The sequence below is a fragment of the Lutra lutra genome, chromosome 17 (assembly GCF_902655055.1).
Source record: "Lutra lutra chromosome 17, mLutLut1.2, whole genome shotgun sequence".
Taxonomy (NCBI): domain Eukaryota; kingdom Metazoa; phylum Chordata; class Mammalia; order Carnivora; family Mustelidae; genus Lutra; species Lutra lutra.
The window spans coordinates 48277361-48292076 of NC_062294.1; the positions used below are offsets into that span (position 1 = coordinate 48277361).

The 14716-nt window shown below is 49.5% G+C and overlaps 1 protein-coding gene across 1 annotated transcript; it reads right to left on the bottom strand.

Moving 5' to 3' along the window:
• Nucleotides 1–7957: 7957 nt before the first annotated feature.
• CD177 (CD177 molecule) lies at nucleotides 7958–14286 on the bottom strand. The gene is made up of 9 exons (XM_047711612.1): nucleotides 14227–14286; nucleotides 14012–14152; nucleotides 13265–13450; nucleotides 12217–12336; nucleotides 11912–12040; nucleotides 9817–9957; nucleotides 8962–9147; nucleotides 8694–8828; nucleotides 7958–8436 (listed from the first exon to the last, which is right to left on the bottom strand). Exons 1-9 carry the CDS (start codon nucleotides 14276–14278, stop codon nucleotides 8201–8203), a joined length of 1326 nt encoding a protein of 441 aa, XP_047567568.1. The 5' UTR covers nucleotides 14279–14286; the 3' UTR covers nucleotides 7958–8200.
• Nucleotides 14287–14716: the final 430 nt, after the last annotated feature.

Genomic DNA, 14716 nt, shown 5'->3' on the forward strand with positions numbered 1-14716 from the left:
GTGAATTAATCAGTGGTTCTTGAAGAGACACGGAGTCCTAGATTCTACATTTAAATCAGAAACCTATCTAACAGTATCATAGGCTTTTACTACCACCATGTGTGTTGGAAAAGATGGACCCTTCCATGGCCTGACGAGGATCAGGATATGAGACACCACCCCACCCCCACCAAAATGCCACTTCAGCATAAAGATTATTTTGAGCAGAGGCCAACTTAGAATCAGCACACGTAGAATGAGTTATCCATTCTCCCCTTATCTGCCTTAAAAGCAGGGCATAGGTTTCCCCTGGGAAGTTGTGTCCCCATCCTGCTCCAGAAAGAGAAGAGCAACGTACATTCCGCCTGAGACAGGGAGTCAGCACTGAGACAAGTCTGCATGAACAGACCTCCCTACAATAACCCTATTGTCCATTCTTACCCCCATTTATTTGTTGGTTGCTTCTTCAAGATTTATCATGCCTTATAGAAGCCCCTGAGTCTAATTGCTTCAAATTTCACTTCTCTGTCAACTCCTGTGCACATAAATACAACTGACTCTTGAACCATGCAGATCTACTTTTATGTGGATTTTTTCAATAAATACAGTACAGTGCTGCAAATGTATTTTTTCTTCCTTATGATTTTTTAATATAATTTTCTTTTGGGGGCACCAGGGTAGCTCAATTTCCTAAGCTGCTGACTTGATTTCGGCTCAGGTCATGATCTGAGGTCGAGGGATTGAGCCCCACATTGGGTTCACATTCAGTGAGGAGTCTGCTTGTCCCTCTCAATTAGCATTGGCTGTTTTAAGAAACAACTGTCCTGGTAATGAACAGTGAGTCATCAGAGATCATGGTTACTGTTAGGATAACTGAGGGAGCACTAAGTGGGAGCACCCACCAAAGCATCACTAGGACCCTTTGAGGTGAGTGTCTCTGTCCTGTAACTACAGTGAGGAAACTGCAGTTCATCTGGTCACAAAGGCCAGGGAATGATGGTTTGGGATCCAGGCTGTGAGCTCAACCACTTTTCTGCAGTGCAGCTCAGGGCCATGGGGTACATTCCCTCATTCACAGTCACACATTCTACCCATTTCCGTATTGTAAATATTCTGGAATATTTACAATCCAGACCCATGTGGCATGATACAGACACACGCGCACGCATAGAATATGTAAGCATATGGAAACCCAGACAATGGGCAACCAGTCAAGGGTTAATCCAGTCTGGAAACATCTGACGGGCTTCCTGGAGGAGGTGATGTTGCAACTGAGTCTAGAAAGGGATCAGCTATGATGTTGGGAGAAAGAATTCCATGGGGAAAGACCTGCCAGGGAGAGAATGCTTGATTCCTTGAAGGACAGAGAAGAATAGGTAAACAAGGAAATGCATAAGAAAGAAGGGAGTTCACAGAAAAGGAAGTGCAAATGACTCCTGATGCTTGGCCCCTTGATTAGAGACTAGAACTTAATTATTTCAACCACTAAAAAGAAAGGATAATTATGTAATGTGATCAAGGTGCCAAATACCACTACAATGGTAATCATATTACAATACTTAAATGAATCAAGTTAGTAATAGATTCTACATCTTGAATTTATACAATTTTAATAGGTCAAATATAGTCAATAAAAAGGTGGGGGAGAGAAAACACAAACTAAAATAAATTCTTCTCTCAACCAAGAAAACCTCTCCACAAGGTGGAAGAGAAAAAAAAAGAGTTTTATTTTTGAATAAGCATTAAAGAAGAATGTGATGTGCACCACAGGCGACCCACTAAGCAATTGCACAGAAAGAGAGAAAGCTCATCCCCTTACTAAATAGCCAGGCAGTTAGGACTTATTATATACATCTTCTCGGTCTGGACACTATCTAGTCCTCAAGTGAGAGGACTTGACAGCACCATTTGTCACGCATAGTTCATCCTAAATTAGCCTGGTAATTGGGATGACCATCTGTGTTAACCGATTTTATCTGAAGGAAAAATAAACTTCTCATATCTTTTTTAAAAGACCTTTCTAGAGAGAGGGAACATGAACAGGGGGAGGGGTAGAGGAAGAGGAAGATGCAGTCTCCCCACTAAGCAGGGAGCTGATGCAGGGCTTAATCCCAAAATCCTGAGATAATGACCTGATCCTGGGGTTCTGAGATTATGACCTGAGCCAAAGTAAGATGCTTAACCAACTGAGCCACCCAGATGCCCCTCAACTTCTCATATCTTTATGACTGGAGGTAGTTCTACAAAGTTGGAATGAGGTACCCCACCTCAGTTAGGCTCCTATCCTTGCCCAGAAACTGGGAGATAATCTGGGGGTACTATCTTTCTTGCTGATTCTGTTTCAAAGAGAAGGGTCCCATGTCCTTGAGAAAAACATCCCTGAGTTGTAAAGGGAGCAAGAGTCCTATGTGGATGTTTTCAAGATGTACATACATCTCAAAGGGACAGAGAAAGCATTTACTTACAACTACACATTTCCTAAAGAAAATACTTCTGAAAGGAGGGTGGGGGTCTCTCTCCCTTTTTGCCCCAGAGAAAACTCATTTTTCTTTCTTTCTCGATTTGTATTTACCCTTTCAAGGGTAACTGCAGGAAAGAAGTGGTGTGTCCTGTCAAATGCTACAAAACTAGCCTGAGGAGCACCTGGCAGGATGTGATGACCTCGGTAAAAGCAACTTTAGCAGAAGGCGAAGATAGAGAGACAGATGGGTGAGTGGAAGGAAGAAATGTATCCAGACAATGGAAGATGCTTGTCTGAGAAGAGAACAGGCAGGACAAGGAATGCAAAACCAATGAAGTGATTTGTTTTTTCCCAATGAGTGGCTTCAGAGGATGTGTAAGATGGGGACACAGCCAACACAGATGGGGGAGTGGAAGGCTGGCAGGGCACAAGGCTACCTCAGCCACCATTACCCTGAGAAGCACCATCTTGGGGAATCTCTTGGAGAAGTGGCCATCTTAGTTTCTATGAAGTTCAAGTCTACAGAAAAAATAACAGTGAAGGTTTAGGGTCAGGGCTCAGCCTGGTCGGGGTTCAGGAACAGGTTATGAGAAGATATTCATGGTCAGAATGTGGGCTTGGGTGGGGCGGGAGCTTGTGATTCTGGGATCAGATTAGAGGTCAGTGTCCAGAGGACAGAGGCCAATCCTCAGATACTATAAACCTGAACTTCACTCCATCTCTTCCTACTGTCTGTTTCTCCTTCTCCATTCTGTAAGTTTCTTTTGCTCCTATATTTCATTTTTCTTTTTCCCTTTTCCTCTCTTTCTTCCTCACTTGAGACAAGAAAGGGGTTAAGAAAAATTGTCTCCCTCACCCTCACTTTTGCAACTCATGCCCGCAGAATTTAAACAGCTTTAAAAGTTAGTTCTTGGGGCACCTGGGTGGCTCAGTGGGTTAAAGCCTCTGCCTTCGGCTCGGGTCATGATCCCAGGGTTCTGGGATTGAGCCCCGCATGGGGGCGGGGCGGGGGGGGGTCTCTGCTCAGCAGGGGGCCTGCTTCCTCCTCTCTCTGCCTGCCTCTCTGCCTACTTGTGATCTCTGTCTGTCAAATAAACAAAATCTTAAAAAAAAAAAAGTTGATTCTTTGTTGATTGAAATTGACTTTAGACCCAACATGAATAATTTAGCAATAGTTTAGAAAGCAAATGAACATAATCTGGCTAAACTCTCTGCAAATAAGTAAAATCTAAATTCCAATTTCTTTGTCTTCTGGAGTAGCCCACAGTTGATTTTTTTTTTTTTTTTTGCAATGGATAAGTTACTTGAATTCAATTTTAAAATCTTGTAACTGGTTTCATAAATAAAATTGGGCAAAAACCTTACTTCCTGTAAGGGGAAATCAGACTTGACTAATCCTCATGTTGGCGCTAAAAGAAGGAGAATTGCATGTTTTTTAAGTGCAGATACATTTGAATATCAAAATTGAATATCAAAATTGTCAGGGCAGTAAATGATAGGCCATAGAGGAAATAGCCATAACATAAAAAGGACAAACCATTAAAAACCCAAAAGAATTATGCTAGAAATTAACCCTAGCCTTCTCCCACCAAAGTGTTCCAGTTGGAAATATCAAAATCTTCTAAAATAACTCCTGGGTGATTATATTTGGGAATTAATGACAGTGAGAGCATCTGTTTCAAACCCAGAATACTTTTTATGGAGTATCTTACAATCTCCAATAGGAGAATCACAGTGCAGAACTCCAGGTTTTAGAGAAAAATCCATGTCTCCCTGTGCAGATATTGATTTGGAAAGGGTATTCTGGCTTGTCACTGGGCCTGGGTAGAATCTGGATGCCAGATGCACTGGATTAAATGTGTGTCCCACCCCAAAATTTGTATGTTGAAACCCTAATCCCAGTGTGATGGTGTTTGATGCTTGGGCTTTGGGAGGTAATTAGGTCATAGGGTGGAGTTCTCGTGAATGGGATTAGTGCCTGTGTAGTCAGGGTTCTCCAAAAAAACAGGACCAATAGAATGTATATCGATGTATAGAGAGAGATTTATGATGAGGAATTGGTTCATGCGATTATGGAGGCTAAGAACTCCCATGATCTGCTGTCTGCAAGTTGGAGACCCAGGGAGGCAGGTGATGTCATCCTTTTCTTTTCTTTTCTTTTCTTTTCTTTTCTTTTCTTTTCTTTTCTTTTCTTTTCTCTTCTCTTCTTTCTCTTTCTTTCTTTCTTTCTTTCTTTCTTTCTTTCTTTCTTTCTTTCTTTCTTTCTTTCTTGAGTATGTGAGTGAATGGGGTGGAGGGGCAGAGGGAGGAGGAGAGAGAGAGAGAATCTCAAGCAGGCTCCATGCTCAGTGTGGAGCCTGATATGGAGCTCAAACTCACAACCCTGAGATCATGCCCTGAGGTGAAATCAAGGCCAGATGCTTAACCAACGGAGCCACCCAAGCGCCCCAAGATGGTATCATTCTTCAGGCCTAAGAAACAGGAAGCCAGTGGCATAAATCCCAGTCTAAATCTGAAGTCCAGAGAACGGGGGGGGTGATGTCTGAGGGCAGGAGAAGACAGATGATCCAGCTCAAGCAGAGGGCAAGTCCCTCCTTCCTCCACCTTTTTGTTCTATTTAGGCCCTCAAAGGGTTGGAAGAGGCCTACAGGATTGGTGCAGGCCATCTTTGCCCAGTGTACCAATTCAAATGCTATTCTCTTCTGGAAATAGCCTCACAGAAGCACCCAGAAATAACGTTTTACTAGCTATGTGGTCATCTCTGAAGATAAAAATCAACCATTAGAGCCCCCTTATAGGAAGCAGCCAATGCTGCTTACCTTTCCTTTGGCCGTGTGGAGGCACAGTGAGAAGTCTGCTGTCTGCAGCCCACAAGACAGCATCCTGATCTTGGACTCCCAGCCTCCAAAACTGTAAGAAATAAACTTCACTTACTGATAAGCCATGGTATTTTGTTGTAGAAGGCCAAATTGACAAAGTCATCTGGCCAGAAACACCAAGAGCGTTGTGTCCCAAACTGCACATCACGTACTGGGTGCAAACTAGCAAACCATGACACTGGGCGTGCACAGCTGCAACCACCATCCACGGAAAAGATATGTATGGGGTTAGATTCAAGCAGAGATAGAAAAGACAGGGGTATGCCTCAGCAGATGGCTGGGATGCCCACGGCACCTGCTCCTGGTGCATCTCTCTCTGCCTACACCTATGGGCTCATGGGCATTCCCTGTGATCTGTTTACAGAGAAAGGAAACAACAGACCAGGTGTATGGATTCATCAGTATGATGGGCTGGTGCCAGGCAGCAGGCAGATGCTGGTTAGGACTGCACCCATGTGGCCCTGAAAAAGCAATGCAGGGAAATCCTTCAGGAGGTGAAACTTCAGAGGACCACCTTGCGGGAAAGAGAGATGTCCTTAGGTCCCCTTATGCATATGTACCCCATATGAGCCACCTGATCAAGGACTTGGAAAGAATAAAAGTAGAAAGAAAAAAAAAAGAAAAGAATGAAAGTATAAAATGAAGACAGGGAGGGTGTGGCTGGTCCTCTGGGGTTAGGCACAGAACGCGAAGATGTTCGTGGCCCCCACTCGTGCCCACCAGTACGCAGGCACTGAGGAATGGCCATGTGAGCAGGTGTGGAAGCTCAACGTGTTTACAACAAATAGGCTCTCTGCAAGGCCAACCTGGCCGTTGACTGTACTTGGTGCCCAAACCAACAGAGGCAGAGGCCAATGCTAATCCCATCATGGTGCCATTCTGTAGCGGGACTACACATGACATGTCCTCTCATGGACAGGACTGAGCTTTAGCCTCACAGGGTTAGACACATACTATGGGTTCCCATTCACCCTCCTTGTATACCCAATGCTTCTGTCAACACTGTCGTTTGGAAACTCAGAAAATGTCTTTTCTAGTGCCATGATATCCCATGAGGTGGTGAGGTCATTAACTCATAGCCATGGAGCTCACTGATCTTCCCAGGTGCTCCACGACACAGAGACAGTTGGCTTATCGGAGTGATGGAAAGGCCCTTGAAGGCTTACAAGGGCACCAGTGAGAGATGGTACCCTGGCATCCATCAGGAATGTACATCTCAGACCAGCAGTCAGTCTATCATGTCACATCCCCCACAGCCAGAATGCAGGAGGTCCATGAGACAAGAGGTAAGTAAGGGAGAGCCACTCCCACAACTGCATACTCCCACCGAGAGCCCACTTAAAGTTCTTGCTTCTTGGGATTGGGGTAGGTGAGGAACCCCTCGCAGCTCTAATCAACTGGAAGCCATGCCTACAGCCCAGACATTTTGTGCTTCTCCACACGGTGAAGAGGAGGGGCATTCTGCTGATGGCCAGATGGAACGTGACCGCCGAAGGGGGGTTGGGTCGCTGGGTCAGGGAGGACTATGTTTGGAAGCCAGGTGACATGTGAGGGGTACATCTTCGTATTTCCAAGGCCAGTGGCCCTGCTCCATGGAAAACTGCAGACACTCAATAAATATCATCAAATACCCACACCTCCTAGGAATGAAGATTTCTGTCCCATGACAATTTTCTTAAACTAGGTGTTGGCAGGTAGTAAGCCAATATGGAATGGGTGGAGAAAGGAGCACCCTTCCACACGAGGAACTTTGCAGCTTGGTTTTTACATGATTTCCTGTCCCCATCTTCCTCTCACAGTGCATATCAAGAACTGGCTGTCTACTGCCTTGAGCCTCTGACTCACTGTCGTCAGCATACCATGTTTCTGTGCTTAAGTAACAGATGGGAATTGTGTGTCCCTTATATTGAGGACTCCAGTTTTCATCTGGACAAGGGGAAGGGGTGGATGTGAGGAGGAAGAGGGTAGACTGGGCTGGGCACTGGACTTCCTTCTCCCCCTGTTCCCCCTGTGGGTGGTAGATCTATGGGGCTGCATCATGGGACTGCCTGCCCTCCAGCGGGGTTCAAGTCAAGTCAAGAGGAACCCCAACAGGAGACCAGAAGAAGGACACTGAGTAAGACGGGGTGCTCACTCCCCAGCTCCCTCCTTATGGTATGGGCTGGGTGGCTTTCTCAGCCTGAGATCAGAGCGTGTAGCAGGCAGTCCTCTGAAAACCTCCCCCACACACCTTTCCCCCTACAGATTCTAGTAATGGTGAGGACTTCTCCTCTCCCTTCTCAGGCCTTGGATGATCACAGAGACCCAAGGAGATCAGCCTCAGGAAACTGCAAACCTTCTATGTCAAGCTTCTCAGGTAGGATGAATCTCCCTTTGTGCTGGGGCCCTGCTAGCTAAGAGGAAAGCCTCATCAGTGGTACACCACCACCTCAGGTCATGGTGGTACCCACATACCTCTGGCCCAAGCATCCTGAAGGCTCTGCTACCTCTAAGCTGGAATGGGGACATGCACCAGAACAATGAAGGAATGTCCTGAGATGGACTCCTTGTCCTGAGAGGCTCCTCCTCTCCCTGCAACAGATCTGAGTGTGTCCTGCCCTCCCCTGCACACAGAGAAACCCCAGCATCCAGAGAAAGGACAATGTCTTTATTATCAGACACATGTGGCCACTCCTGATCTCTCCCAGAGGTCAAGTTCAGCTTTCCCCAGCTGCTTCTGTATGTTGTTATCAGGACATTGAAGTATATGGCTGTGCCTGCAGATGATGATTCTCAGAGAGGGCAAGGAAATAATTTAGTGGCCAAGGCTGTTTGTTTATGAGGCCAAAAGAAAGGCTGGGTAGGGCGTCAGCAAGGAGCTAAGAATCATAGGGAAATGGGGTCAGCAGTGAGGTATCTCACACCAGAGGGCTAGGGATAGCCCAAGCCCCACCACCCAAGCCAGTAAGGGCACAGGGGCTGCTCCAGCTTGGAGAATAAGGTTCTCATTCTCAGTCACCGACTCTTCCTCAGAGTTCTCAGTCACCGAGAAGACCCCGATTTTCTGTGCATGATTCAGCAAGGAGCTGGAAGCTTGGGTCACACAGCCCTGAATATTCAAGTTGGAGTATACCCCACCTAGAGAGTGAGTCAGAGAGGTTTCAAAGGACAGCATGCCTAAAGTCCTAAGACCCAGAAACCCCAGATCCCCCCAGCCCCCTCAGACCGGGAGAGTACGTTTAGTCCTCTCCTCCCTCAGACACCTAGAAATCTGAGTCCCCAAGCCACCCCACCCTCAAACCCTTGAGTCAGGGCCTCAAGTACCCTCCCACCTCAGAACCAGTGAATCCAGGCCCCCAACCCTGCATTCTTAGGACCTGGCCATCAGCACTCACCTTCCCGGATCGTAATGTAACCACTGTAACAATGAGTGGTGCCAATGGGGCACATAACATTTTCTGGGTTTTCTGGGCAGGATCCAAAGAGACTCACACAGACGGGACACTGCAAGTTTCCTGGGGCAGGAGCAGCTGAAAAGTAGAGGGAAGGCTGGGGTGCACAGCTCTGCTCCTAGCTGGAGCCACCCTCCTCGATCCCCGAAGTCTCTGTGTTTTCCCAACTCTTGGTGTCCCCGGTCCCACCCAACCCACTGGGCTTCCATACCCGGAAGAGGGAGAGACTTTAACAGGACGTTGGTATTGCTGGCCCTGTTGCACCTGTTGGAGGAGCAGAAATGGGCATAGGAGGCCACCAGCACTCCGGGGGGCCCCGAGTATACGGTGATGGTCGGGGCATCCTGCGTCTTCTCCTTGCTGCAGCCTTTGCTTCCAACTATGATTGATTTTTGTCCTGTGGGTGGGGGGGCGAGAGAGCAAAAGCTGGACTGGGGGAGTGGGGCTCTGATGATCAGAGGCAGGAGATGGAGCCCCCCGATGCTCAACAGGCAGGCAGAGAGTTGAGTGCAGGTGCCTGGTTTCTAGAGCACAGGGCACACTGAGGGTAGGGGGAAGGCCGGGGTGAGAGTCAGCTCTGCCATTAATCAGTTCTTCTGCAAATGTAACACTTGATCAGGACAGCCTCCCTGGAGCTGTCACTTTCAAATGGGAACCTTCTAACTCTCCCTACCTCCTTTCCCCGGCAGGGTTGCTCTCAGCTTCACATCCGCATCTGACTGTTTTGTTTTTTTTTTGCTTCCCCACTGGTGTGTAAAGCCAGAGGAAGGAAGATGCAAGGGGTCCACAGTGCCTAAAATAGTGCCTGGCACACGGCGGGAGCTCAGTGGGCTTATACTCTGTGCCGGCTCTGTTCTTGGCCCTCCCTCGCACGGACTATGACAACCACCCAGCAAGGTAGGTGCTAGCATTGCTGTCATTTCACCTGTTTCCAGAAGGGCAAACCAAGGTACATAAGGAGGAAGTCCTGAACTTAGAATCTGAGGCATCAGGGGAACCTGGCAGGAAATTCGGGGGACAGGAACCAGGGTGAGGACACTCGGGACCCCGAATGCAGCCCACGTACCTACATCAACGAGCAGAAGGGTCTCCTGACACACCTCCCCAACTTTACAAAACTCGTAGTGATCTGTGTTCCACTTGCGGGGTATCTGAGACAGGTCTTGATTGCTGTACAGTGTGACCCCCCGTTCACAGGTCAGAAAATCTAGGGAGAAGAAGTTGGTGTGTAAGGGTCTGTGTAAGCCAGGGAATCAGCCATGTCCATCCCTCTGGTTCCCGTGCTTGGGAAGGTGGCTACATTCTTGGGTCACTCTCTAGCTGACCTGGCCACAGAGTCCCTCAATCTCAGATTTAGAAGGGACCTTGGAAGTCGGGGTCCCATCCCCATTCTTTTTTTTTTTTTTAAGATTTTATTTATTTTATTCGACAGATAGAGATCACAAGTAGGCAGAGAGGCAGGCAGAGAGAGAGAGAGGAGGAAGGAGGCTCCCTGCCGAGCAGAGAGCCCGATGTAGGGCTCGATCCCAGGACCCTGGGATCATGACCTGAGCCGAAGGCAGAGGCTTTAATCCACTGAGCCACCCAGGCGCCCCCCCATCCCCATTCTTTACCCTGTTTTTGTCTGAACACTTGTAGGAGCCTTTCCCAAGGGTCCTTGAGGAAGGCCCCTCCTCCCTTTGGGTATGACAGGCGCAATGGCTCTTCTTTAGCCTAAGTCAAAATCTACTTGCCCTCTCTGGGCCCTCATCTGGAGGAGGTGGTCAGCCTGCCACTATATATATGGACATCTATAGATATATCCATCAATATATATATCTATATATAGATATATATCTAATATATATAGATCTATAAATCTATATATTTATATTATATTAATATTATAATTAATATATTAATTAGTATATTATTAATATCATGTTAATATTATATAAATATAAATCATATAAATATATTATTATTATATAAATATATATTAATATAAATATATATTAATATAAATATATAAAATCTATAAAATATATATCAACCCTAAACATATATATATGTGTATATATATATGCATTTATTTATTTGAGAGAGAGGAGGGGGAGGGGCAGAGGGAGAGGGAGAGGAAGAGACAGGAACCCAGGCAGACTCCACAGCTGAGTGTGGAGCCTGACGTGGGGCTGGATCCCACAACCCTAAGATCACGACCCAAGCCAAAGCCAACAGCTGGACGTTCAACCCACTGCACCAGCCAGGCGCCCCCACCATTTATTTCCTTGAACTGAGAAACCCTATGTTCCTGACCAAGATACACAAACGCCTAGTGCGCACTGAGCATCTACTATGTGCCAGGCTGTGGTGGCTGCTTTCCATGGACTAGCTCATGTAGGCCCCCCAGGGGACTCCCCTCACCCAGGTTACCTCATTTCCTCACAGCAACCTCCAGCATAGGTGGCTTAATCATCACGCCAATGTCAAGTTGGGAAACAGAGGCAGAGGACTTGTGCAGGAGCTTGCCCCATGTCCTATCCCTGGTGACTGGCAGAGCTGAGCTCGGAATACAGGTGTTCCCGCTCCCTGGGGCGGGTGCTGACCATCCTCAGCTACCACAAAATGTGCGACCTTCACCAAAGGCCCCGGGAGGGAGGCCTGCTCATCTACCCTCCTGCACCCCACTCTGCAGATGACACAGCCGCCCTTTGCCTGTCTTGCTCAACGGCCCCTCCTGTCTTGCAGCTGCCCCAGGAAATTACTGCTGGAACTCTGGACAATCGCCTTTCCCTCAGGTTGCACCCATCAGGAAATCCTGTGGCTTCAGCTGCAAAACACCGCCAGGACCTTGCAGGCTTCCCACCTGTCTCCACTGCTTCCCCCGGGGCGGAGGTGCTGGCACTCAACCTGCTTCCCCTGCTGTCCCGCCCCTGCCCCCAGCAGCCAAGGGGGGATCCTTGTAAGAGGGTAAGTTCATTCAGGTCTCTCCTCTGCTTGGAAGCCTCTACAAGGTCCCCATCCCTCTCAACATGAAATTCCTAGTCCTTAAACTCTGCCGCCAAAGGCCCACGGATCTGACCTTAATAAACGTTCAGATTCCTCAAGGCTCCTCCTAGAGCACCCCCCCCCAACCCCAGGTGCTTCTAGTGCGCTGATACTCACTGCTACTAGATACTCACTGCTCTTTGATACTCTAGGGCTGCAGTCCTCACTCATTTCGATGGGCCCGATTTTCTGAGTCCCATTGAGCAGGTTGCAGCCTGGTTGGGCCGTGCATCCTTGGACTCTCAGAATGCTGAAGATATTCCCTGTGGACAGGGGTGGGGGGTGGGTGGAAGGGAGGGAGAGAGACGCTGCTGGAACCACCTCGCCCCCCGGGGGGCCACCCTCCTCAGGCCCCAGATCTTGGTCCTCAGACCCCTCCTCCCCACCACTTCAGCACCCCACTTCCCATGGCCCACGGGGACCTCCTGTCCTGGCTCACCTCCCCTGAGCTGGATTGCCCCCTGGTAGCAGTGTGTGCTCCCGGCCGGGCACATCAGCTCTGTGGCAGACTCACAGTCTTCTGTAGACAAGCAGACTGGACACCGCAGGGAGCCTGGGCCTGGGGAGGTGAGGCAAGGGCTCTGGATTTGGATGGGGGCCTGCTCTCCACCCCCCCCCCACCCCCTGCTTTGCTGATCCCAAGAAGCAACCTCCCCAGTCTCCCACAGATGTGCCCTCCTTGGCCCCTCCCTTGCAGGCACACCAGGGAATCAGGGATAGGTGGCAAGGGAGAGAGCAAGGGGTGGGGCAAGGAATAGGAGAAGCCCTGAGGGACACCTGAGCCTGGGCACAGGATGGGGTGCAGTGGGGGAGGGGTACCCCAGGAGGAACCAGTGGATTCACCCACAGGTCCCATGAAACAGTCCAAGAACTCTAGACCCTCGTGTTCACAAACTATTCCAAGGAGTAGAGAAGCACAAACGTTGCCCCAAACCTGACTTGGGGTACCAGACAAGGACAGTACAGTTAATGATACTGTAACAGGGTTGTGTGGACATAAGGGAGCTACCCCGGTGGTGAGCACAGCACAACACAGAGTTGTCCAATCACTTTTGCATACCTGAAACTAATGTCACATTGTGTATCAACTAGACTCAAATAAAAAAAATTTAAAGTTACAGGCTAATTTCACTTTGGAAGAGGAACTGCCAAAACCCTAAATAAAACATGAGTGAATCGAATTCTAAATAGAAGAAAAAAGGAGGAAGAGGAGGAGGAAGACAAGGAGAAAGGAGCACGACCTGGGTTAGGGCCATGCCTGAGTCTAAGCTAGGTGGTTGAACACCAGGAAATCAGTGTGGTTTGCTGCTCCAGGACCAATAGAAGAAGGGGTGGTAAGGGAGGGAGCCCCAGACAGAGTGGACAGGGAGTTGGGAGGGAAGAGGAATCTAAGTGGAAGCTGCCTCTGTGCTCACTTCACTCCTCAGCCCTGCTGCTCCCCTGTGCCTGCCGGCCCCTTTTCTCCCCCAGCTCCTCCCACCCCTCACCTGTGGTGGACGGCAGGGCCCAGAGTGGGAGGCTGGTGGACAGGCTGTTGCAGTTGTCTTTCTCCCGGCACACATGGGTATAAGAGAGGATGGAGAGGCCAGGGCCTGCACTGTGCTCCCTGATGAGGACATCCTGATCTGCCACTGGGGTGCAGCCCTTGGAGATCACCACATTCACTTGGGGTCCTGCAACAAAAGAGAATCAGGCTCTAGACTCCTGGGTCTGAGGGAGGAGGGGGCTGGGGACCTGGACTCCTGGGTCTGAGGGAGGAGGGGGCTTGGGGACCTGGACTTCTGGGTCTGGAGGAGGAAGGGGCTGGGGACCTGGACTCCTGGGTCTGAGGGAGGAGGGGGCTGGGGATCTGGACTTCTGGGTCTGGAGGAGGAGGGGGTTGGGGGGCCTGGACTCCTGGGTCTGAGGGAGGAAGCGGCTGGGTATTTCGACTCCTGGGTCTAAGGGAGGAGAGATGGGGGAGTGGGGGGCTGGGTTCCTGAGTCTGAGGGAGGAGAGGCAGGGATCAGGACTCCAGAGGCCTAGCAGGAGGGTCTGCAAAGTGGTCTGGGGTAAAAGGCTGGAAAGGTGAGTAGGCACCTGAGGGACTATTCCTGCTGAGGAGGAGACAGCTTCTTGGCTGAGGGGCAGGACTTCCGAGTCCCTATACAGAGTACAGTAGGATTGGGCAGGGAAGGATGCCTCTCCTCGGAGAGGGTAGGAGTTAGGCCTGGGGCCCACAGGGCCCTGCTCACCGTTCTCGATGAGGATCAGCGTGTCCTGGCAACCCCAGCCATCCTCACATGACTCGTTACCAGACGTCCACTTAAGGGGCAGTTCCGATATGCTCCTCACAGACTTATGTGTCCCCCACTGACAGATCAGGGCCTGCACTCCTGAGATGGGAAGAGAAATACATCTGAGCCCATCCTCCAGGAAAAGGCCCTCCCAGGTCGGGGTCCCCACTCACGGGGCAGCATGAGGGTCGTGCCCAGGATAGCCAGCTGCAAGGCAGGGCTCATGGTCAGGGAGGCTGGAACTCTTGCTCCTGCTCTTGCTTCTGGGTACCCTGCCCTTTTATATCTTGCCAGGAAAGGGTGGGAGGGAGAACCCTGATAGAGGAGGTCTGGGCCACCCTCTGAGTCTCACTGGATGGGAAATCTGGGTCTCCTCTCTTTCCCCAGACCCAGGAGTCCAGGCTCCCTGATGCCCAGCACTTAGAAATATGCCGGCCCCACTGGTCCAGCTCCCCAGCCCCCTTTTCCTTCTGAGCCCCACCTGGTGGGTGCCCACCCCCACGCTGTTTCAGGGTAGTTTGGGAAAGCAGTTTCTTCAGGACAGCCTGGCCACCTTCCGACCATAGGTGGAGATACTGGGGATATGGCGCAACCACCTGTGAGGACATTGTGCAGTGGACACTGGTTACCCCCTGCTCTAACCTCTGTCCACCATGGGTTCTT